Source organism: Saccopteryx leptura, chromosome 11 (genome assembly GCF_036850995.1).
Source record: "Saccopteryx leptura isolate mSacLep1 chromosome 11, mSacLep1_pri_phased_curated, whole genome shotgun sequence".
Taxonomy (NCBI): Eukaryota; Metazoa; Chordata; class Mammalia; order Chiroptera; family Emballonuridae; genus Saccopteryx; species Saccopteryx leptura.
Genome location: NC_089513.1, coordinates 61,868,343 through 61,892,843, shown reverse-complemented (window position 1 = coordinate 61,892,843; position 24,501 = coordinate 61,868,343). Strand labels below are relative to the sequence as shown.

General features: G+C 52.0%; 1 protein-coding gene across 4 annotated transcripts in view; it reads left to right on the top strand.

Moving 5' to 3' along the window:
* EEFSEC (eukaryotic elongation factor, selenocysteine-tRNA specific) overlaps positions 1 to 24,501 on the top strand; it is a 310,890-nt gene that overhangs the window by 215,461 nt on the left and 70,928 nt on the right. For all 4 annotated transcript variants that reach the window (XM_066352209.1, XM_066352212.1, XM_066352210.1 and 1 more), the window contains exon 5: positions 22,801 to 23,457. In XM_066352209.1, the coding sequence (XP_066208306.1) occupies positions 22,801 to 23,457 (657 nt within the window). The remainder of the gene's footprint in view (positions 1 to 22,800; positions 23,458 to 24,501) is intronic.

Sequence of the window (24,501 nt, the reverse complement as noted above, 5' to 3'; positions counted from 1 at the left end):
AGACACACTGGCTGTCATCACAAGTGAGACAAAGGTCCCACCTCTGGAGCCAGCAGCCTGTCTGCCTGTTTCAGCTTCTCCTCTCTGCTCTGCTTGCCCTCCATCTTTCTCCCTGTCAGCTCTTTCCTTACACGGCCTACCATGGTGCGGTGGGGTGGGGGAGTCTTTCTGACTTCCTCTCCCCACTCTCCACCCATGTGCCACAGTCTGTTGTGGCCTTCTCATGCCAGCATGCCTGACTTCTGGGGTCTTGAGAATAGCCAGCTCCAGCCATTCATACGTACTGAACTCACTGTCTCCTCATCCAGTACATCTCTCTGCATCCTCTCTAGGCACCTTGGCCTTTGCTGTCTTCCACCTGAGCTGTCCTCTTATCCTCAAGGCCCAGCACAGAAGTCACCTCCCTTCTGGATTTCTGCCCCAAGTTCCCTGCCAAGTGGTGACCGGTTCCCTTTCTCAAGCTTCCCCCATCCTCCTTGCCACGTGGTGCGTAGCAGCAGGTTGTCAGGTGGCTGGAAGCTCCAGGCAGTTGGGCTGGTTGTGTTTGATTCATCCCTGTCTCCTCACACCTGGCATGTAGTGCAAGGCACGCCCCGAGCTTTGTACTCGGGCAGCCCCTGCCCACCCTGGCCTCGGAACTCTGTGGTTCTGTGACCTGCTGCGTGAGTGCTGGAGTCAGGCTCCTGAGCTGTCACCCACTTGGGAACTCCTCCCCACGGACTGTATGGGTCCAGAGCATTCTTAAGAAGGGCCTCGCCTGATCGCTGCAACATCATAAGTATTCATAAAGTTGTGGTGCTGTCCTTGCAAAGGTTTGTTGAACTAAATATCACACAGACTTTTTTCCTTGTTTTTTTAGAGCCCTGAGATTAGCTGAGGCAGATTAATGATTCTCTCTATCTCTGGCTTTGGTTTCTAAGGAAGCAGGTCTGTGCGCAGACAGAGGTCTTGAGTTTGCAGGAGGCAGAGTTTTCCTGAGCTGCTGTCAGAGCGCCCTGCTCCCTGCTCTGCCGCTGGGTCTCCTCTTCCCCCAGCCCCTCTCACCCAGGAGAGCAGGGGCACAGGATGCTATGTTCTTGCTCCCTTCTACCCACAAGACCCAGTTGAAAATGTTGGAATCTCTCTCAGCCTCACACCTGGCATTTAGGAAGTCCACCTAGATGGCTGCCAGGCTGCTGGTTGGATACCATGCCAGGATTGCCCTGCGTAAGGGCCGCTTCCAACCCACAAGTCAGAGCTTCCTCATTGGCCAGCACTACTGCTTCTGACATTCTGGTCCATGATCAAATTCCGTGTCCCTTGCTGCATAGTGCCAACAGGCAGCAGGTGTGTGAGTGATGGTCGACATGTTGCCACTGAGTGAGTGTTCTGGGCCAGGCACCTAGTATATATAGCATCTCCTTGATTCTCATATCAGCAGTATTTATCCTCAGTTTACAGATGAAGAAGCTGGGGCCCAGAGAAGTGAAATGGCATGCCCCAGGTTCAAGGCCTGGACAGGCTTTGAATCCAGGTCTGTCTGGTTTTAAAGTGCTTACTCTTTTGGCTACTCAGAAATTCTACTCCCCCTGTGAGGGAGAGAAAACTTGGGTATTTTCACAGCTTTCTAACCTCGAACATGTTTCTACTTTAGATGCCATTTTATTCCCACTGTGTGATCTTTCCAAAGGCTTGACCACCCCTTTGCCCCTTCCTGCGTCCTGTTTTCTGTTGCTTCAAGGCACAAGCACTAGGCCAGTGGGAAGAAACCAGCTTACCCTAGCTAGCTCCCTTACCGGGGACTGCAGGCTTCAGGAAGCTCTTCTGTAATCTCTCTATCCGCACAACCCTCATTTTAATTTGTAAAATGGAACCGAGATCGAGACTAGTAAAGCCGGAGGATGTAAATATGCATGCCTCAGTGAGGGAGGGTGGTTTTATTACTGCTGTGAGATTTGGAGAATTATCTTGGGGATTATGGATATACATGGGCCGATTGTTGTTTGCGATACAATATGACTCACATTGGCCTGTGTGTTCCCCGTTCTACCCCAAACAGACTTTGCCCAAAGCTTATACCCTTAAGCTTCTGAAAGGCTTCTCAAGTGGATTGCCCTGTTCCTCTGCTCCCTAGGAGACGAGTGAGAATAATAATCACTGCAGCCCCCACCTGGGCTTCTGAGCATTGTCCTCTCTCTGCTTCACAGCATGTCCAGGTACCAGGTGAGGAGACTGAACTGAGAATAATAATCACTCCAGCCCCCACCTGGGCTTCTGAGCATTGTCCTCTCTCTGCTTCACAGCATGTCCAGGTACCAGGTGAGGAGACTGAACTGAGAATAATAATCACTGCAGCCCCCACCTGGGCTTCTGAGCATTGTCCTCTCTCTGCTTCACAGCATGTCCAGGTACCAGGTGAGGAGACTGAACTGAGTGTCTCCAGTGTGCCCATTTCCAGTGCTGCTTCCTTCACGGGCTGCTGGCCCCTCGCCTGCAGGGACTGCCTTAGTCTGCCTGCCGTGCCCAGAACAGAGTAGGCTCTCAGAAGATGACTGCTGGTGATTGCTCCCCAGTGGGTCTGCACTCTCGATGCCCTGCCCGTCAGTCTGACCAGGTGTGTCTGGCTGCTGCAGCACAGGGTCAGTGTTTCTGTTCTGGGTGGATCGGCTCACAGTGGCCCAAGCCCCAGTGGATAGCAGGGACCAGCACACTGTGGCCAGCTGCCTGCTCCTTACATAGAGCTTTTTCTTCCATGGCTGCTTCTGTGTTGCAGTGGCCGAGTTGAGGAATTGTAACAAGAGACTGCGTGGCCCACAGAGCCTAAAACGTTTGCCATCTGGCCTGTACAGGAAAGATTGCAGCTCTTGTCTGTGGGCTTCAAGTAAGCTGACAAAGGGCCCTTCTTATGCCACTCCTTTGAGGCCTTTCTTTGTGCCAGGCCTGGGCTGGGTATCCCACATTTCTTGATGTCATTATCACAGCAATCAAAATAAAGTTGGAATGCTCATCACCATTCTGTTGATGATGAAATAGGAATAGCAATAGTATTAATCACTAATCTTTATTGAACACTTTTCTATTTTTTACAATGCCACACCAATTATTTCACATGGATTATCTCTTATAATCCTCACAATGGCCTAGGGAGGTAAGTAAATTTTCCATTTAAAGAAGCATAGAGATCAAATCCCTTGCCCAAGACCTCATAAGTAATACATAGGCTTTGAACCCAGGAAGTCTGAATCCAAAACCTGCTTGTAACTGCTGCATTGTACATTAGTTTATTCACTTGCTCTGAATTGCAGGTTCAGGCAGCAGTTATTACCACGGTTAGTGTTCTAGGCCTCCCTTTGGGGTGGAGGACATAGAGAGTCAGTGGGACCATTTGCTTAGGAGGGCCCTGTGGGCCGGGCAAGCAGGGCAGCAGCAACCACTATGTAAGTGCTAGGGACAGCTGCCAGCGCTTCCAGGGCCTGCAAGCTGGTTCCACCACCACTGAACTGGGTGGCCGTAGATCTCAGTTTGATCCTCGGCACAGTGCGGATGACAATAGGAGCCACTTCTTAGAGGTTTGGAAGACTGGGTAGGTGGATACATGTGAGCTTGCTAGAACACTGCCTGGGAAGAGAGAAGATCTCACATGTCAGCAGTGCTGAGGGGAGAAGCAGAGGTGGGGACAATGACAGGAAGTGGCGCAGGAGGCCTGGGAACCCAGAGTAGTCTTGGAAGGCTGCCTAGGGGCAGTGAGCTTTATCCAAGACAGAGGAGCCAACCAGAGGAAGGTGGAGGATCCTGAAGACACTGAGAGGAGGGCCACACATCAGCTTCAGGTGGCAGGTCACCAGTTGCCTAAATCGCTAGCCTTGGCCATTGGTCCATTGGTTAGCTTGTTACCAGAATGTCTGAAGATCTCAAGCCATTCAAACAAAGAGCTATAGGTGAGCTGACAGAGAAGAGATTTGGTTTGGAACTTAATGGTTGTCGCCTCACCCAGGCCTTTAACGCGAGCTGTTTGGAGCCAGGGAGGGAGGTGCTGGGCCAGGGAGGCAGCGGGAGTGGTAGGGAAGCTCAGCTCTTTTTTTTTTTTTTTTTAAGATTTTTTATTTATTCATTTTAGAGAGGAGACAGAGAGAGAGAGACAGACAGAGAGAGAAGGGAGGGAGGAGCAGAAAGCATCAACTCCCATATGTGCCTTGACCAGGGAAGCCCGGGATTTCGAACCAGCGACCTCAGTGTTCCAGGTCGACGCTTTCACCCACTGCGCCACCGCAGGTCAGGCAGAAGCTCAGCTCTGAAGCTGGCCCAGCAGGGGTAGTTTGGACTCTGCTTCTGCCTGCCCTTCCCCACCTTTGCCTGTGCTGTTCCTCTTGTCCTGCTTTGTTTTGCAGACAGAGAGTTTCCACCTCAATGGCAAACTCTCTCTGCTTCTCCAGGCTGGTAGGGCTCAGCTTTTCCACCCCACCTTGACGTTTGGCCATTTAGACATTTCCCATTTACATGTTTAAAGTGTCAAGGATGGTTGTTGGTGTCAATTCAATGTGAACAGGAATCTCCAATTTGAAATGCAGTGAAGAAGGAAACTTGATTCAGTACAGAACAGCTCCACTGTGACTCAGCATGGCTGCACGGCTGTGAGCCAGCCTGGGGCAGAGTGGCCCTGGGGCTCGGCCCCTCTCCCGCTAGACAGCTCTACTCTACTCGCTGCTTGTCTGCTCTGCTCCTTGCGGATCTTCTCTGCCCTGCACTGGTATGCTCCACTCTGCTCTGGTCTACTCCCTGTGTGCCAGCCAGTTCTGCTGAGACATCTTTAGTGGTTCAGCTCTGGTCAGCTCCACTCTGCTCTGGTCTACTCCCTGTGTGCCAGCCAGTTCTGCTGAGACATCTGTAGTGGTTCAGCTCTGGTCAGCTCCACTCTGCTCTGGTCTACTCCCTGTGTGCCAGCCAGTTCTGCTGAGACATCTGTAGTGGTTCAGCTCTGGTCAGCTCCAGCCAGAGAAACACAGTTCAGTGGGAAAATCAAGTGCACCCTCAGAGCCAGAGGGGAGCTGACTTACATAGACAGAAGTCCCCAACGCGGTCTCTGATTTGTCTGTTTTCATGCAGACGAGGGCTCCAAATCCTCATAGTTTGATTGGTTCAAGAGACACTGTCCTGATTGGTCAAAGTGGAGTGGCTCTGATGGGTTAGTGAAGAAGCTGATGGAGGGGGCAATATAGCTTTGCAGCTCTTATTGGGCAAGTGCAGCTTCATCAGTCCTATTGGTTGAAATAGAACTCTAGGAACTCCTTTATAAGGGCTGTCTCAGCTGGTAGGAACACAGTGCAGGCTGGCAGTTCAGTGCAGGAGGCAGGCAGCTTAGGGCAGGCTTCTCTCTGAAGTGCATTTGCAAAGAAGCACCTGTTTAGAAATGGCTGCTAGGCTCTGTTTTATTATTATTCTTTCCTTTCCTTTTTCCATTTCTTTTTCTTTTTTTAAAAATTTGAGTCCAGTTAGCCACCACTAGCCCTTTTTACTAGTTATCTCCTTTCAGTAGGTATAAGAATCTACAATAGGCCCTGGCCGGTTGGCTCAGCGGTAGAGCGTCGGCCTGGCGTGCGGGGGACCCGGGTTCGATTCCCGGCCAGGGCACATAGGAGAAGCGCCCATTTGCTTCTCCACCCCCGCCCCCCCTCTCTCTGTCTCTCTCTTCCCCTCCCGCAGCCAAGGCTCCATTGGAGCAAAGATGGCCCGGGCACTGGGGATGGCTCCTTGGCCTCTGCCCCAGGCGCTAGAGTGGCTCTGGTCGCGGCAGAGCGACGCCCCGGAGGGGCAGAGCATCACCCCCTGGTGGGCAGAGCGTCGCCCCTGGTGGGCGTGCCGGGTGGATCCCGGTCGGGCGCATGCGGGAGTCTGTCTGTCTCTCCCCGTTTCCAGCTTCAAAAAAAAAAAAAGAATCTACAATAGTAATTTTCATTGACCTTAACTCCTAAAGTTTTCAGATAATATTTAAAATTGATATTACAACCTACTTTGTGGGCAAGTACTTAAAAATTCATAACCAGTTTCAGGAAAGAGCTTCTTCAGCCCCATGTAAAAGGTGTATATGTGTATATATTGGTTGTCTACACTTAGTAATAGTTCACATTAGATAAACCTCTCCAGATATTCAAGAAAACATTTGCCGGCTCATGCTTTGCCTGTATCTTTGGAGATCTCTTCTTATGGAAACTAAAACTAAGTTTATCTGGTCACCCTGCCTTTGGAGACCTCTTGTCCATGTGGCTTCATTCGAGCCAGACACAGCAGAGAGGAGTGGGGCTTCCCTGTGCTCCCCTGAGCTCATGAGATTTGCTGGCTCTGGCTCGGGTCATTTGTGCAATGTAAGATGGTAACTTGGGGATTTTAAGTGTTTGGCCTAGGTGCCAGAAGCCTGAGATATCAGGGCCTTTGACTCTTTTATTGGAGATGCTAGAGAGAGTGTGTCTTCCAGATGCAGTTTTCTGCTGCTCCCCCGCCCACCCACGGTTTTATCATTTCACTCTTGATCTTAACAAGAATTCGTCTCTCTCAAGTGATAGTGACTGTGCTTGGCCTTTATTTACATTGTTCTAAATCGCACCACATCCTTGCAGGTAGAATCATCTCCATTTTATAAACAGGGAAGCCGAGACTTGAGGATAAAGAGCCCAAAGTCAACCAGCTGGAAAATAATAGAGCTGGCTAGTCTGTGGAACTCCAGAGCTGAGTGCTTCTGGAGCCGGAGCTGCATCTTGGCACGGGGCTACTTTTTGAAGCTAGCTCCAGGCCTAGCACACAAAGTGAGCCTGCCCTCAAAACCTCCTCAGGCAATTGTCCTGTTAGACTATAGGCCGGGCCTTGGCCGGTGTTCCTATGTAAGAGTAAAAGTTGAGGTGGGTGACACGTGTATCTCTGGGTCGGAACCTCCTTCAGTGTGGCAGGAACTTCCCGTAGCAGAGGCTTGCTGCTGAAACAGGTGCTAAGGAGGCCGCAGGCTCTCCATGTGCTTGACTATTCGAGGGCAGGCAGTGTGTGTGTGCATGGTGCGCAGGGTGTGGAGCGGTGCCCACAGCGCTCACTGCCTGCCTGTGAGCGCTCGTGTCCCTTCATGGGAACGAGTCTCTCCCTTTGGATCTCTTTGCTCTGAGGCCAAGGGGTAGGGTAAGTGCCACCATGTGCTGGGGACTGGGTGACCAGGGCCAGTGGGTTCCCTGCAGTGTCAGTTTTTGGAAGGCAGTTAATTACAACTTTATTATTATATTAAAACAAACATGGACTTATTATGGCATAGAACAAATACACCATTGAATCTTAAAATCTACAACTTGGGACTTCAAAGGAATACTGTGCTTCTAGCAGGCGGTTTCAGACACTGTCCTGCATTTATTCTCTGCCATTTGGAAGGGCAGAGGCACATCGTGTTGTCTCTTGGGGTTGGTTGGCATCTCTGTGCACTGGGCTCTTACTGTAAGGCCCTGAGCAGGGCCCAGTGCAAAATATAGGTATCCTGTGAGTCAGTGACTCTTCCTCCATCGTGGAACTCAGAGCTTTCCCCGAGAGACCTAAAGAAGTTGTACTTTTCCTTGCCGGGACCCGGCGCCTGGCCCTTCCATCCTGCTCGCCCGGTGAGCTCCCTGCTGAGGGAAGTGCATCGGCAGGTGCACGGCTGGAGGCTGCTCCTAGAGCCGCCCTCTGTGGTGGTCGGTACAAGTAATTTCAGGTGATATATGCGAGTTTAAAATTGAGGCATTTGATGTTGGCTTTCAAAATTAAAAAAACAAATTTTTTAATACTAAAGGCTAAAAATAAAACTGGAAAGTACAGCCTAATATGCAGGAAAATAGAAAGGAAGAGGACAAAATCTTGGGCACAGGGCATCCTTTTCTGTTACCGTGTCAAGATGTCCGAACATGGGGCTGCCTCTCCTTTCTAGACGGACCTTACTTTGATTTTTCTTTTGTAACTAGAAGCTTCATGACGAAAACGACAAAGGCCATTCAGAGGCAGCTTTACTTCTCAGAGGCAGAGCCGAGCCTGAGACACTTCTCTGCGGCCCTGCTCTGTCCTAGAGAGGGTTCTGCAGTCCTCCTGATGGGCCCACAGTTCTGCTGCTGCTGGCCCGGACCCTATGGTTCTGCAGAGCTGCTTCCTGGGAAGAGAGGTGGCACTCCCTTCTCCTCTCCGGGGGCAGAGGTGGTAAGCCTTACTGGCGACACCAAGCCGTCTTTGTGACCACTTCCTCACTTTGCTTCAGATTTGGGGCCAGACGTCTGCGCCCATCCCAGCTGTTGCTGTCCAGCTGAGGCCACTGCGCTCGCCCTGCAGAGCCGGGCACTGCTGGGTCAGTGTCCAGTTTACTGTTCACTAGCCAGTTGACCTTGGGCAGGTTGCTGACTGTTTCCTCAGACTGATGACAGTACCTACCTCATGCGGTGTGGGGGTATTGTGAGGATCAGGGAGAGTGACGTGAGCCTGGCAGGATGCCTGCCCATCTGGGTGAGGGCATTTAGCTGGGGAAGGCATCTCTCTGGTGGTTTATCTGCAGGGTCAACACATCACAGTACCCTGATGGAATGGTCTTTCTTTTTCTTTTAATTTAGGTTTTTTAAAAGCTTTCCTCTATAAATCAAAGCAATATATGATTACTTTGATTTTTATGAACTATAAAGAAACTAGGGGGGAAGAATAAGCCTCACCAAGAGGCCCATCACCCAGAGGCAACTGCTCTATAGTGAAGATGGCATCTTAAATGCATTTTCATGCCTTATTTGTTCATTATTACAGAAAAAGTCCGTTTCCAAGGCTCTAAAATTGCTTCAGATATTTGATCACTTACACGACATATCTGCTGTTTATGTAGTTGTTTCTGTGCTGTTGGGCAGCGAGGTTGTGGCTGTCCTTGGCTACCATGAGGAGGAGCGAGGTGAATAGTTGAGTGACTCACCTTTGCCTTTTGGAGACTTTCTCAGAGGTGGAATTCTTGGACATACAGTGTAGACATGACTGACCCTTTCATCAAGGCTGGACCAGCGTGACCTCGAGTGACAGGGGGGATGGTGACTGCAGGGCCTTGTGTCTGTCCAGGGTGACTGCATGAGGCACAGGCCTTCCCTTTGGGCGTTGAGGTGGAGTTGGGGTAGAACTTTTCAAGTTTGGGACAGAGTGTTTTGGTGTCTGCAGAGCTCTGGGCTCTCGGGCCTGGTCCGGGGCTGCTCCTCCTGCTGGCCGAAGCTTCTGTGCCGGGTACCGTTGGGACTGCTCTGGGCACTGCCCCTGCTTCCTGCTGCTTCACCCTTTCATCTCGTAGTGCTCAGAAACTTGCGCCAGCTCTCTTCTCCTCACTCTGGCCGGTGGTAGGGCTGGGTTTGTGGCGATTAGGGGAATAAGAGAGTCTCCCATCCTCCACCAACTGCTGCAGCCAGAATTGCTTTGGCTTCCCCATGTGAAGAGTATGGGCTGGACCAGGTTTTAGGGGGCCTCTGGCTCCTCGTCCTGTGGCTGTGACTTCCCGGTGTTGCTGGGGAAGGAAGTTCAAGTCTACAGTTAGGACACTGAGCTGACAGACTAGGAAGTCTCCAGCTGCCCCGCCTGTCCCATTCACCTCCATCATCCATTTCTCTTATGCCCGTCTGGCTCAGAGTAGGCTGTCTTTATTGAGTGAATTGATTGGAACCTTATTTTATTAAATTTAATTGACTAGAATGTCTTTTTAATTTTTAATCAACCAACTAATTCATAATGCCTTCTTATAACCAAAGTGAAACTTTCCAGTTAAGAGAAAAGGGGATGCTGCATCACAACCCATCCTGCTGCTTATGCGGAGGAGACAGACCCCTGTTCATTCTCCTGAGTGGATCATTCTGAACCCTCTGTATGCATTACATATATGTGTATATCCACAAATATACACAATGTCATTCTGAAATGTTTGGCATCACAGCGTATGCTTTTGAACTTCTGTTTCGGCCCAGAGCTGGTCTTAGAGCTCTCACCTCATCCCTACATACAGAGCTGCTGCCGCACCTGGCCACTGCGCTCTGCGTGTGTCATCAGTGTGCGCAGGGCACAGCGCCGGCCCCGCTGGCGAGCGCTCGGACTGCTGGCCAGGCTCTGGTCATTGCCCGTGCTGCCGTGCTCGTCTTAGCTGCTGCAGAGTCTGTGGGTTTCTCCCTGGGGTAGGTATCAAGGAGTGAGGATCCTGCCCTGGTTTTTCCTGGATCGTTTCATGAGCTGTTCTTGAGTCCCTTCTCTGCTGGCAGGCCCTGTCTCGTCAGGACAGGGTGCATAGATGGACGAGATGGGGCTCCTGCCCCTCAGCCCCCTACCCCAGCATCAGCTTCTTGTTCTGAGCCACACCCAGGAGGTCTCTGCCCACACCTGCCTGGCACCTTCTTCACTCCCCCTCCCCACCCTGTGTTGTCCCCTCTCTCTTGATCTCATTTACATGGCATCATCCTTCTAAACCCACTTCAGATATTGTCCCCTCTCTCCTGGCATTCAACATGCCCTGTGCTCTCAGTAGCCCTTCGTCTCCCTTTTCGCCCAGTGAGCAAGTGGAGGGCAGGAGCCATGGCCTCCCACATCCCCATTGTTGAGTGTGGGGCTTGCCTCATGACAGGTGCTGCTCGAGTGTGTTGAGTTAAACTCAGCTGAGGGAATTTGAGTGATGACAGTAGAGATGGGCCTTGAAGAATGCCATTGTGAAAGGGGAGCCGGAGGGCACTCAGTGTGGGGGACACGTGGGAGCAGGGACATGGAGCCCTGCCGGAAGCTCCAGAGAGCCCTCCTCAGGTGTGGAAGGCAGTCAGGCTCGAGAGAAAGGCCGCTGAGTGCCAGTGGGCAGTGAACACCAAGGGCATTGCGTGGCCTGGCCTCTGTGCTGGGCAGGTGGCCTGAGAGAATGTGGGGAGGGGTGTCTGTGGTGGGAGTCTAAGGGAGAAATGGGGACCACTGAGTGGGAAGAGACTGGGTGTGAGTCAGGTGAACTCCAGGATTTGCCAGCTTATGGGCGATGAGGACTCGAAGGATGAGGAGAAAGCCAGAAGCTGCAACACGGATGGGAATGGGGACTGAGGCCACCACATTTAGTGAGGACCTGGCACTCACCAAGGACTCTGTTAGATACTGGGCACATGTCTCTTCATTATACCTTCATAGAATCCCTGTGGCCTAGGGCAGCAGTCGGCAGACTCATTAGTCAACAGAGCCAACTATCAACAGTACAATGATTGAAATTTCTTTTCAGAGCCAAATTTTTTAAACTTAAACTATACAGGTAGGTACATTCCTTATCGAGGTAGCGCCCACATTTGGTATCTTACGGAAGAGCCACCCTCAAGGGGCCAAAAAGCTACATGTGGCTTGCGAGCCACAGTTTGCCAACCAGGGGCTTAGGGTATATCAGCCCCATTTTACTGATGAAGAAACAACCTTAGAAACATAAAACTTGCCCAAAGTTCAGAGCTAGAATGAAGGGCCCAGTGTGCCCACCCGGGAGCAGGAAACCATGGAGAGGGGCATGCTCAGATAGGCAGCAGTGTGGCTGTGATAAGCTCAAAGGCGAGGGGAGTGGCAGGGCCATGGCCCCTGCCTGTCCACCTGGACCTGCCCCTCTGAGCAAGGCCTGCCTGGGCTCCTTGCCGGGCCATGGCCCCTGCCTGTCCACCTGGACCTGCCCCTCTGAGCAAGGCCTGCCTGGGCTCCTTGCCGGGCCGTGGCCCCTGCCTGTCCACCTGGACCTACCCCTCTGAGCAAGGCCTGCCTGGGCTCCTTGCCGGGCCGTGGCCCCTGCCTGGCCACCTGGACCTGCCCCTCTGAGCAAGGCCTGCCTGGGCTCCTTGCCGGGCCGTGGCCCCTGCCTGGCCACCTGGACCTGCCCCTCTGAGCAAGGCCTGCCTGGGCTCCTTGCCGGGCCATGGCCCCTGCCTGTCCACCTGGACCTGCCCCTCTGAGCAAGGCCTGCCTGGGCTCCTTGCCGGGCCGTGGCCCCTGCCTGGCCACCTGGACCTGCCCCTCTGAGCAAGGCCTGCCTGGGCTCCTTGCCGGGCCATGGCCCCTGCCTGTCCACCTGGACCTGCCCCTCTGAGCAAGGCCTGCCTGGGCTCCTTGCCGGGCCGTGGCCCCTGCCTGGCCACCTGGACCTGCCCCTCTGAGCAAGGCCTGCCTGGGCTCCTTGCCCCGGCTCGGGGCCCTCAGGGGTCTGTGGTTGCACCTACTGCTCCTCAGTGAGGGTCTTCTGGGCCTAGCCCGTGAGGACAGAGCTGGCTCCTTTGGCTTGCCTCCCACAGACTTCTTACCCCAACAGGGCCCTGAGTTTTCATTAAAAACAAAGCCTCAGTCTTATGGAAGAAGAATCAAACTTTGGTGTAATTCAATTTAAAGTTTTATGGGATGAAAATGTTTGGAGGCTGTCTGGGAGGAGGAGCGTAAAGCTTCCTGGCAGGCAGGCCACTTGTCACTTTTATGGGTCTTCATTGTTGCAGTGACTGGGAAGTTAATCACCACAGTTTGTTTGTGAGGTTGCCATGGATGGTCAGGGGCTCTCGGCAGGCCATGTGGTTGGAAACCAAACCCATCCCTTTCCTCTTGCTGTGCCCACCACGTGGCAGGCACCACACAGAGACCATCAGTGAGCAGAGTAAACCCAGCCTGCCCCCAGTGGCTGTTCGCCCACCTGGAGTGGGAGCTCCACAGAAAACCACCGGACTCATAGGCACCTATTGGAAACTATGAGAAGGTGCCACTGTAGGATGCCCCAAGACTCTGAGCAGATGACCTGAGCTGGCCTAGGGCCATGGGGCTTTAGGGAGCGCGGGAGAGATGTGCACACGCGGAAGACGCACTGGGCCCTGCGCAACACTGATCACTCTGGGGCCAGAGACCTAGCCTGGCTGCTGGGGTGGGGAGGAGGCTCCGGAGCAGACGGAAGCAAAGACAGGCTGGCTCCAGCTCATCTCTGAGCCTGGAATTGTGCCTCTGGGTGTATTGGGTCCCCAAGCTTCTGAAGACCATCTTTTTCTTTTTATAGGGGGCATTTCTCATTGCTAAGCAGGGATTCCTGAAAGAAAGTTCTCCCCAGCTCCTACTTCTTTCTCCTTATGGGACAGTTGGTTTTCTGTTGAGCCTTCAATGAATTTTTACGTAGAACAGATCCTGCCTCCGGTCATTCTGCTCAATTCCGTAGAGACAAGGTGAGGTGAGAGGAAAAGCGCCTCGGGCGCTGCAGAACCACAGTTCTTGGCACCAGTGGCCAGAGGACTGTGAGCCCAGGCGGAGGGCCCGGCAGCAGGGAGAGGCCTGTGCGGATCTCCACCTCCTCGCTGCCCTGCCCCGGCATGTAGGGCCCTTCTGTCCAGTGCTGAGTGGGGCTCTGCAGGGTTGCATGCAGCAGGTGCAGGGTGAGCTTTCACCACTTTGTCTCCTAGCTCAACTCTGTAGATCTCTTCCCTAGTAATTGAGGATAACACTGTGCCTAATCTGTCAGCCTGGCAACCATTGAAAAGCCTGCAAAACCAAGTGCTAGTGAGGTTCTGAGAAGAGACCTTTCCTTAGCTGCTGGATGTAAGCCAGCTATTTCACAGAACAATCACTGAGACATCATGAAACCGAAACTATATCTCCCACACCAGTTTTCCATCCAGACACCTGCACTAGAAAAACTTTGTGCACGTGTATAAGTTGATACATATAGGAATGGTCACTGTGACATCATTTACAGTAGTAGCCAAGGTAGCTTTCAGTAAAGGCATAGATAGATATAGATAGATAGATAGATGTATATTTAGATCTACATAAATAGATCTATAAATCTATGTATCTCCCAATATGAATAGATGTCAAAAACAATACAGATAGAGGAGGTAAGTAGAATTAAGCAATAATACAGTACCATTTGTATGAACTAATGTATATATTTATACTATTTAGGGACACATACATGGGTTTAGATATATAAAATAGAAGGACACAAGGAATTCATGCAGGTGATGGCTAGAGGGGATTTGAGGGAAGAGTCTAGGGACCTTCATTCTTAACATCAAGACTTGAAATATAAGTGACAAAATCTTGGTGGTCAATTCTAGGTGGTGGGAGCAAAGGTAGTTATTATATCATTTGATTTTCTGAACTTTTCTGAATGCCTTTTATTCCTCAAAGAAGTAAGTGGGTGAGAACCAGTGCCCAAGGCCCATTTGACTCTCACTCTTGCACACCGAGCAGCTGTGTGAGGAAGCTGGGGTCTACAACCGCAGGGGAGTCCCTGGTACCCTCTGGGCCACTGCTGCTCTTCCTTGAGGCATTTTTGTGTGAGATGCAATTGGTGCATTAGATTGGGGATATCTTATCTCGAAGAAGGAGAGAGAGAGAAGTAAGCAGCCACAGTGAAACTTAATTAGGTCTGATGGAGCCAAACCTAGATGGAACTTGAAAAGATTATTTCACTTTCCCTGCTCTGGCCTGAACCTCTTTGAATTGAAGCAACTGATCCTGCTGTGAGATTATGAGTGCCAAATCTTAAGTGTTTCTTCTCCTCTTCTATTTACATTTTACTAAGTGAGGTGAAGTTGCAGGTCTGGACCTTCCCCTTTGCACAGCCAGTAGCAACCAGGCTCATTAATGGAACGATAGTGGATAGTAGAGGTCCAATCTCATTACAGCCGGTACCATTATGACAAAAGCTTCTGCACATCAGAAAGACTGCTAAGCATAGGGTTTGGCCCACCTCTTTCAAGCATCTGTTGATTCTCTGGAATGCCAGGAGGACCCCAAACACTGCTATTCCATTGGTTTGGTGATTTCTTATTCTACAGAAGGAATGCTGCCAAAGACCTCCCTGCAGACACGTGGTGTTCACAGCAGTGATTGTGTATCATTTAGGGTTTCTGTACTGAAATGGATATGTATTTATGGTGTAATAGAGTGTGGGCTGTCGTGATAGCTCTCATGACAGGCAGATCTGGATGCTACAGATATGTGTCTTCACCTATCTGTAGGGGCCTCGGTTTCCTTGTCTGTAAACTAAAATCATGGTTAGCCACCTGAAAGGTTATAGGAGAATTATATGGACCTAGGTCTGTAAAGCTTCCTCATGGTGTAATGTCCAACAGATGTGTCTTCTTTCCCTCTGTGTGGGTCATGTGATGACATGATGAAGTCCACTGCAACATTAGTTGGGTGCTCACTATGTTGTGCAATATGCCGAGGAGAGCAGGCATGAACTGTTGATGATTCCCACCTCGAGCCACTTCCATGAGAGGTTTTCAGTAGCCTCAGAAAGGGACACCAGGCCCTTCTGGGCACAGTATCCTGCAGAATCCTCAGAGTGCTGGAAAACTAAGTTGCAGATACTCAGAAGACAGTATCTGGCTGCATCAGGCTGCGAGCAGACACAGAGGGGTTTCATTTGCTTTCTCATCTGCTCAATCAGCAAATGCGTACTGTTTGTCCTGAGCTGGGGGTGCCGTGCTACCCAGAGACAGACACCAGGGAATTCAGGTCTGAAACCATCCACTGGGCTCGGCCAGCAGGAAGCCGTTGCTGACCTGGGCCCGGGTGGCTGCAGCAGTGCCCCCGCCTCTGCCAGCCCAGGTCTCATGCTGCCCTGACTCTCCTGGCTTTAGTCCCTGCCTGAGAAGGGTTCCTCCCACAGTAGCTCGTGAGGGATAGTCCCTCTGCTCCTTCTGCAGAGCCATCTTTCCAGGGTTCATGCCTTGGGGGCATCTGCTTTGTCCGAAATGCAGGCCCCCAGCCCCTAGCAGGCAGAGCGGCTCTGCCCTCAGCTCCAGCCAGTGCATGGCACGGTTTCTGCTCAGCTGGTTAGGAGATAGGGCCATGAATGTCAGGCCTGCCTTTTGTCCCAGGGTTTATTGTCCCAAGTCTCAGCCTGTTTGCTCTGTGACCTTGGAGACATCAAAACCTCTGTTTCTTCATCCATAAAATTGAATGTAAAAATATTGACCTGCCCCGTAGGGTTTTTATGAAGAATAACTGACCCAGATGATGGTAAAGCTTCTGTGTTAATCAGAAAGGACAAAACTGCTTAGCAAGCATGAACTTGGGTTTTAGAAATTGTTTTCCTGCCTGCTTAAATGTAGTCTTTCCTCCCTGCCTCCTTGGGTCCATTCCTTCCTTCCCTGGAAGCGCTCGGTGCCAGGGAGACGGCAAGGACAGGAAGAAGAGACAGGCCTGCCCTGTGGGGAGTCAGACTCAGGGACCGAGCCTGCCCGGTAGTCCCTTCCTGTCCCACTCAGCTAGGTACCTGGCAGCAGTGCCCCTCCCACTCTCCCACCCATCTTTCTCTGCCACCTTTCTCACTATACCCTGCCAGGGAAGCTTGAGGCCCCGGTGAGCCTCCACCCTGCTTCTCTGCCTGGAAGGCTCCTTACCCTGAACACTGGAGATAAAAGATGGAAAAAACAAAAATAAAAACAAAGCCCTCATTGTCATAGAGGGTACATTCCAGCATGAAGAGACCATAAAACAAATGTCAGGTAATATGAAGAAAAATAAAGCAAGAAAAAGAAGATAGAGGGGAATGGGGTATGGTGGTCCTGTCTTTCTGGAGGGTCGAGGATGGACTCTGATAAAGAGACATGAAAGAAAGAAGGAAAAGAGAAATAGGGATATCTGGGGGAGGAGCATCCCAGTTGGAGGCAAAAGCAAAGGCCCTGAGGTAGAAGCTTGACATGTTTATGGAGCAAAAAGCAAGAAGACTCATGTTACTGACGTGGCATGAAGAAGGGCGGAGACATGGGGGAATCAGAGCATGTAAAGTCAAAGAAATACCCAGCTGCTTGTGCAGCCTGAGGCAATGAGGGTGTTAGCTTCCTCGAGGAAGATGAGAAGCCGATGGCGAGTTGGAGGCAGACCTTCAGTGTGACCTCATCTTAGGTCTGAGTGTGCTGCGGAGAGCAGGTGCAGGGGCAGGACAGGTCACAGCCAGTGGGTCTGACCCTCAGTGTCCCCTCATCTTAGGTCTGAGTGTGCTGCGGAGAGCAGGTGCGGGGGCAGGACAGGTCACAGCCAGTGGGTCTGACCCTCAGTGTGACCTCATCTTAGGTCTGAGTGTGCTGCGGAGAGCAGGTGCAGGGGCAGGACAGGTCCCAGCCAGTGGGTCTGACCCTCAGTGTCCCCTCATAGGTCTGAGTGTGCTGCGGAGAGCAGGTGCGGGGGCAGGACAGGTCCCAGCCAGTGGGTCTGACCCTCAGTGTCCCCTCATAGGTCTGAGTGTGCTGCGGAGAGCAGGTGCAGGGGCAGGACAGGTCACAGCCAGTGGGTCTGACCCTCAGTGTCACCTCATCTTAGGTCTGAGTGTGCTGCGGAGAGCAGGTGCAGGGGGCAGGACAAGTCACAGCCAGTGGGTCCGGGACCAGGGTGGGCAGTGGACACAGTGGGAAGGGCTGGGGTCTGGTTTGAAGGCAGAGCCTGTCCAATCACCTGATGACTGGATTTGGGTAGAAGAGAGCCGAGATGGAGCCGTGTTTCTCCCCTGAGTGTTTGCAGACATGGAGCTGCCACTTCTGAATAGGACAGGACTGAAGGAGACAGACCTTAGACATCATAAGCTGCAGATGCCACCACACATCTAGGTGGAAATGCCAGAAGACAGGTGTGTCTTCCCAAATCACAGACCCCATCTCTCCTGAAACTCGGGCTGCCAGGGCCTTTTCTTGTACTGTCTCTCAGCCCTCTGCTCTCAGAACGCCAGCCGCCCGTCCTGAGCCCTCATCCCTCCTCTTTCCCACTCAGCTGGAGGCGGCCCCTCAGATGGAGTGTGGACTCCCCTGTGTGTGCTCGGCTCCCTTGTTCCACGTCCAGTCTGTCACCGCCCGTCAGGCCACTGCAGAAAGAACACTCTGAGGCCCCTCCTTGCTGCTTTCCCTCTCCCCTTTCTTTCTTTTTTTTTTTTTTTTTTGCATTTTTCTGAAGCTAGAAACAGGGAGAGACAGTCAGACAGACTCCCGCATGCGCCCGACCGGGATCCACCCGGCACGCCCACCAGGGGCTACGCTCTGCCCATCTGGGGGCGATGCTCTGCCCATCCTGGGCGTCGCCATGTTGTGACCAGAGCCACTCTAGCGCCTGAGGCAGAGGCCAAGGAGCCATCCCCAGCGCCCGGGCCATCTTTGCTCCAGTGGAGCCTTGGCTGCGGGAGGGGAAGAGAGAGACAGAGAGGAAGGCGTGGCGGAGGGGTGGAGAAGCAAATGGGCGCTTCTCCTGTGTGCCCTGGCCGGGAATCGAACCCGCGTCCTCCACACGCTAGGCCGACACTCTACTGCTGAGCCAACCGGCCAGGGACCCTCTCCCCTTTCTTATTTCTTCACCCCTCAATCTGCTGTGCAAACTGTGTAGCCAAAGTGATCTTTTAAAAGTGTCTCATTAAAAGGCGCTATTCTTCTGCTCAGCCCACTACCACTGGTGGCTTTCTGTCGTCCTCCACATGGTGATGGTGGCTGGCCTGTGTCTCCAGCCGGACTCCACTTCCCCCTGCCAGGCTCACTGTCTCTCAGTCCCTTAAACAGGCCACATTCTCTTCCACCTCAGGGGCGTAGGCCTGCTCTGCCCTTTCCTCTGCCTGGAGTCTCTGTGGGTGGTTCCTTCTCCTCCAGCCATCAGCTTCAGTGTCACCTCCTCAAGGAAGCCCTCCCTGACCACCCAGGAAGAATTAGATCTTCCAGTTATTCTCTCTAGTAGCACCTCCCCATGGTTTAATTCTGAATTTATTAGTTGATGATTTAATTAGTGTCTGCCCCCCCCCCCCCCCCCAGCATAGGATCCAAACTGTGTGTTCTGCTCAGCTCTGTACCATTCCAGGGCCTGGTACATGAGAGAAACCTCATAAGTCTGTGTTGCATAAATGCAGAAACAGTGTCTCAGCCACTTGACATAAATATCAGTAAATATAGGGATGGGCAACACTGGTTTACGGTTGTGAGTATGCAAAAGTTCATTCTGGTATTACTTATCAATTACTGTATTATTTATTTGTATTACAAATGTAAACCTACTTTTGCCCAGCCCTGTATTTGATGAGTGAATTGTTGAAGAGATGGGTGGAAAACAGATGACTGAAGGGAAAGTCTGTTGTTCCTAATTTGGTATAATTCTCTACTTTCTATATTTTTGGTATCCTAGATGGAGTTTTGTATTCTTGACTTGTATCTTAGCAGAATGTAGGCTTGCCAGTGACTGAATGTGGCAGTGCTGTCTGCATGCACCACCCCGTGCCTGTCTTGATCTGTTCCACATTTCCTATCTAGGCCTTTAAAATCTTGATGTGCACAGTTATCAGTCTTTCCGCTCTTCACAGCGCCCTCTTAAGGCGTTCTTTCTTGCTTCAGCCCTAGGAACATGAGCCCGTTGAAAAGGGAACATGCTTTAAAGAAAGCCTGCTTGGTGGTCGGCTGGATGGGTGGGGGTGGGGGTGGGGCTGCCAGGTGGTACAAGGCTCTGGCCACCCTCTCTCACAGGGAGGCTCTTAAACACAAGGGTCTCCGGGCCCCAGGTGGTCTGGAATCTTAGCTTCAGTGCTCTGCCAGGTGTGTTTTGTCACGAAGGACATTTCTCTTCCAGAATCTAGTACAGCCATTCTCTTCAGATGTGCAGGGTTTTTCAGCAGTGGTAGGAAGACCATGGCCTCTGTCTTAAAAAATTTAGAAGGAGAAATAATACAAATTTGGTAGGCAAAAATTAAGGAATGTGACACTGTCAAATGTTCGAGAAGACACATACATATCGCACTTCTCTGGCCCTGCTGGTAGGAGAGACATCGGTACTTTATTTATCTAGCAAGGCAGGCGCTCACTCCCCCGGCATCTAGCCGTTTAGTCCCTGGTCTGTGTCCTCCAGAACCCCTTCGTGCACTCTACACAAGGCAGAATTTTTGTGTAAGGAGGAATTCATTGTTGCATTTGTCAGTAAAACACTGGAAATGGCCCAAACGCGCCTGGATTGTGGTATGGTGTGCCGTGTGCTGTACCACATCAGCAGGGAGGGAGCCCCCGGTGCCACCAGCATGGGCACCAACTCAGAGTTCACAGCTCACAAAACCCAGCACATCATTGGTTAGGCGTATGTCTTACACAAGTTGTCAGCCTCTATCCAACCGTGTACACGTGTATATAAAATGAAAGGGAATGTAACACCTAATCCGAGGAAATAGTTCTCTCCAGCTGGGGCAGGTGGGAGAGCTAGCTGGGGTGCGAGCACATGGGGATATGGAGCTCTTGGTAATGCTGTCTTGGATGTTTATTGTCATTTAAATCAAGTAAGTACACAAAGGTCAGAGCTGAGAGGGTCATCAACCAGCAATGACAAGTCAGGCTCACACAGGGGGCAGGAAAGCCCTCTTAGGAGGTGCCCTGAGAGGGGGTTTTCGGGATGAACAAGAATTTGCCAGGTGGAAGAAGTCCCATGGGAAAAGCGCCTCAAAGACCCAGGGCGCGGAGACAAGACAGAGAGAGCCGTGGTTTGTACGCGGAATCACTCAAGCTCCCACTGGCTGTGGTTAGAAGGTGAGGAACATGGGTGGGAAGAGCTATAGCAAGCCTGGTGGGGGGTGAGGGGGGAGCCCAGCAAGCTGAGGGGCTGGTTCCCCATAGCAGTTCCATTGACCAAAGCATCTTCCAGTTTACAACAGCTGCACCGAAAGGTTGCAAGTCACGATGGGGTAGATAGGAGCCTGTGTGCGTGCTGGGGCCAGGACGGCATCCTCAGACCTGTGTTTTGGAAAGCTGGCCAGGAAGAGGGAGAGCAGGGTTTGGGCTAGAGGGCAGCTCACTGGGCTGCTGCAGGTCTTCGGGGAAGAGTTGTGATTGGGGTTCTCCCTCACTGGATAAGATAGTATTCAGTATTTTCTACATATTGAGATGCATTCCTAAAAATCTAAGTTTCACATCACCCTTACATACCATTTTAGAGATCTTTTATGCTTCTCTTTGATTGATCTTGGTTGTGGCTTTTGACACTGTGCTTTTCACTTTCTGTGCCCCCTGACCTCTTGGTCAGGTAGTTAACCATCTTTAAACAAACACTTGAGTATTACAGCTCTCTGGGAAGGGACCTGGGCCCAATGTCAGCACACACTCTCCCTTCATCCAGGGAGAACAGGAGATTCCCACACACCCACCCCACTGTGTGGACGGGGCTGTTCGTGACCTAAAGGTCAAACTTGTCTTTAGTTTAACAATTTTAGACAGCAGATTTTCTGAAGTATATTACAGATTTCTGGCTTCGCTAAAGAGAAACCCATGCACGTGATCTCATCTCACCTCTGAGACCATGGATCTTAGTAGAACACTCATTTGTATTGTGAACACCTGTCAGAGCTGCTCCATGTTGTTCCTGATTTAAACTGTGGGTGCAGAGTCCGCGTCATGGTTTAGAAGCAGAGATCAAGTCGAGTTTGCCTAAACTCCTGAGCGACTTCCTGTCTGCCTGCCCTTCCCTCCTGGCTCTTCCTGCTGAAGCCCTCCCACCTCTTGGTTTATTTCTCAAATTCACCACGCCTCTTCCAGGCCTTTCCCTTTATCGGTTCCCCTGTTTAGAACTCTTTCTGGACATTCACACAGCTTCTTCCTATGGCCAGGTCTCAGTTTGGACGTCACCTCTGCAGACGTCTTTCTTTCCTAACCATTGATCTAAAAGTCAGACCCTCCCCCGACCCCTCGCCTCTCTATAGCATGTTATATATCATATGCATGTCATAACTCTATTAGTTACATAGAAACACATAAAATTTTATATTTTATTTATAGTAATATAAACTTAGTTAATATTAATATATAATATATTTGTAATTTTGTTGCTTTTTTCCTGGATAGTAAGCTCTTTGGAAATAGACCTCATTCTGTTTCTGCCCTTAGCACAGGGTCTGGCCCACAGCCAGGGTCTGTGTGGATGAATGGAGAATGGGCCTGCGCGGGAGAAGCCTGCAGGCTGGCAGGCAGGCGGGCAGGTTGAGCAGCGGCAGCACAGCAGGCTGAGTGTGATTCAGAGGGGCCGAGGGGGCACCACAGAGAGAGAGACGGCTCCTCCCCACTGGGGTTTGGGCAGACTTCCCAGAGCAGTGGTGCTTGGCCTGGGCTGTGAAGGATAGATGGGCACAGCTCGGCAGGCTGAGGAACTGGGGAGCCAGTCTGCGTGGGGTAGCCAGCCTGTCCAGAGGGCTCAAGGCAGGAAAGTGTAGAAATAGAGCTTGGGGTGGAGCAGGGACTAGAACAGGGGTCCCCAAACTACGGCCTGCGGGCCACATGCGGCCCCCTGAGGCCATTTATCCGGCCCCCACCGCACTTCTGGAAGGGGCACCTGTTTCATTGGTGGTCAGTGAGAGGAGCATAGTTCCCATTGAAATACTGGTCAGTTTGTTGATTTAAATTTACTTGTTCTTTATTTTAAATATTGTATTTGTTCCCGTTTTGTTTTTTTACTTTAAAATAAGATATGTGCAGTGTGCATAGGGATTTGTTCATAGTTTTTTTTATACTCCGGCCCTCCAACAGTCTGAGGGACAGAGAACTGGCCCCCTATGTAAAAAGTTTGGGGACCCCTGGACTAGAAGGTCGGAGGAAACTAAGGTAGTGCCAGATTTGGCTGCCGCGACTACTGCCCACATTCTGGACTAACGGGTCCTGTGACCTGGGCCTCGTGTTTACAGGGTAGAGCCCGCTCTGTCCAAGGGCTGTCTGATCAGCCTCAGAGCTGCCCCTTGGCTGGCATGCCAGGTGCCAGCTGAGTGTTGGTGGCACTGGAACAGGGACTTCTCCAGATGGAGCCCCTCCCCTCAATCTCAAGGCTGTGGGTTTCATGAGCTTTGTCTCTTCTGGCCAGGTGGTGAAGAAGGTCAAGTCCATGCAGATGTTCCACACGCCCGTCACCTCAGCCATGCAGGGAGACCGGCTGGGCATCTGTGTCACTCAGTTTGATCCCAAGCTGCTGGAGCGTGGCCTGGTGTGTGCCCCTGAGTCCCTGCACACCGTCCATGCGGCCCTCATCTCCGTGGAGAAGATCTTGTATTTCCGGGGGCCCCTGCAGACCAAGGCCAAGTTTCACATCACGGTGGGCCATGACACAGTCATGGGCCAGCTGATGTTCTTCAGCCCTGCCCCTGACAGATTTGACAGTGAGCCTGTGCTGGACACCTTTGACTTCTCCCGAGAATACCTGTTCCAGGAACAGTACCTCTGCAAGGATGTGGCGTCCGTGGCAACAGGCAGTGGCCAGGCCAACGAGAAGGTGGGCCAGGCCACAGAAGGCCACTGTCCCCGGCAGCAGTGGGCCCTTGTGGAGTTTGAGAAGCCTGTCACCTGCCCTCGGCTGTGCCTGGTAATCGGTTCCAGGCTGGATGCGGACATTCACACTAACACCTGCCGGCTGGCCTTCCACGGTGTCCTGCTGCATGGGCTGGAGGACAAGAACTATGCCGAGAGCCTCCTGCCCAAGCTAAGAATATACAAGCTGAAGCACAAGCAAGGCCTCGTGGAGCGGGTAAGCAGCTCCTGCCGAGCTCTGGTGGCTGGGTGCACAGTTGGTCTCAGATACCTTTTGGTCCCAATTTCTGTAATTTTTAGACAAATGAGGCCTTCAGTGGTCAAGTGGGCCAACTTCTCTCAACCTGTTAGTCACTGTGGGGGGCCCTAAACTCAGGTGAGAGGCCCCTGCATTCACTGCAGCCCAGCTGCTCTGGCCCCTTTTCCTTAGGTAGGAGTGGCACCCACGTAGGGCACAGCTAGCCTGGCTCTCACACAAGCCAGTGTCAGACAGCAGCGTTTCACCCGGGCCAGCAACCAGTGCATTAGTGGCCTTCCTCAGCTTTGGATGGGAGGCTGGAACCTGCCCTGTCACTCTGATGCCAGGCCCTGGCTCTCTGGGGGTGCTGAGTCTTCATCAGGCAGGGTGACTGCTGTGTCCGCCCCAAGCCGGTCATGTCAAGGGAGGAAGCATGGCTGGTCATGCAAGCCAGACTGGGCCAAGTCTGTCCTTAGCTTGTGATGTTGGGGAGTAGGGGCTAGTGGTAGCTGGGGGTGCCAGAGGGCAAGAGGTAGATGACGAAGAGGGAGGTCCAGGCTGCTGGCTTTCTGGGGTACCTGACATGACCGGAGGCAGGTCTTAAGTGTGTGGGTAAACCAGTCTAGTTCACAGGCCTATCAATAGGGTAGATAGATGTGGTGACCTGAGAGAGCCTACACAGGGTCCCAACGTCCTGGAATCCCCTCCTCCCATTGGGTGGACCTGCCCACTCCCAACATTTATCCCTATAGGTCTGAGTGGGAATCCATGCCTACTGGGCCTCAAATGAATGGGTGGATGACCATGCAGACCTCGGTGTCCTGGGGCTGGCTGCCTCTGTGTGGGTCTGTGCAGATAGGATGGCTGGGGCTGGTGGTGCTGGGACTTGACTTCAGCTGACCTAGCATGGCAGCGCCAAGCCCCTGGTGTTGGAGTACTCTGGTTCCTGACTTTAGCTGACCTAGCATGGCAGCGCCAAGCCCCCTGGTGTTGGAGTACTCTGGTTCCTGACTTTAGCTGACC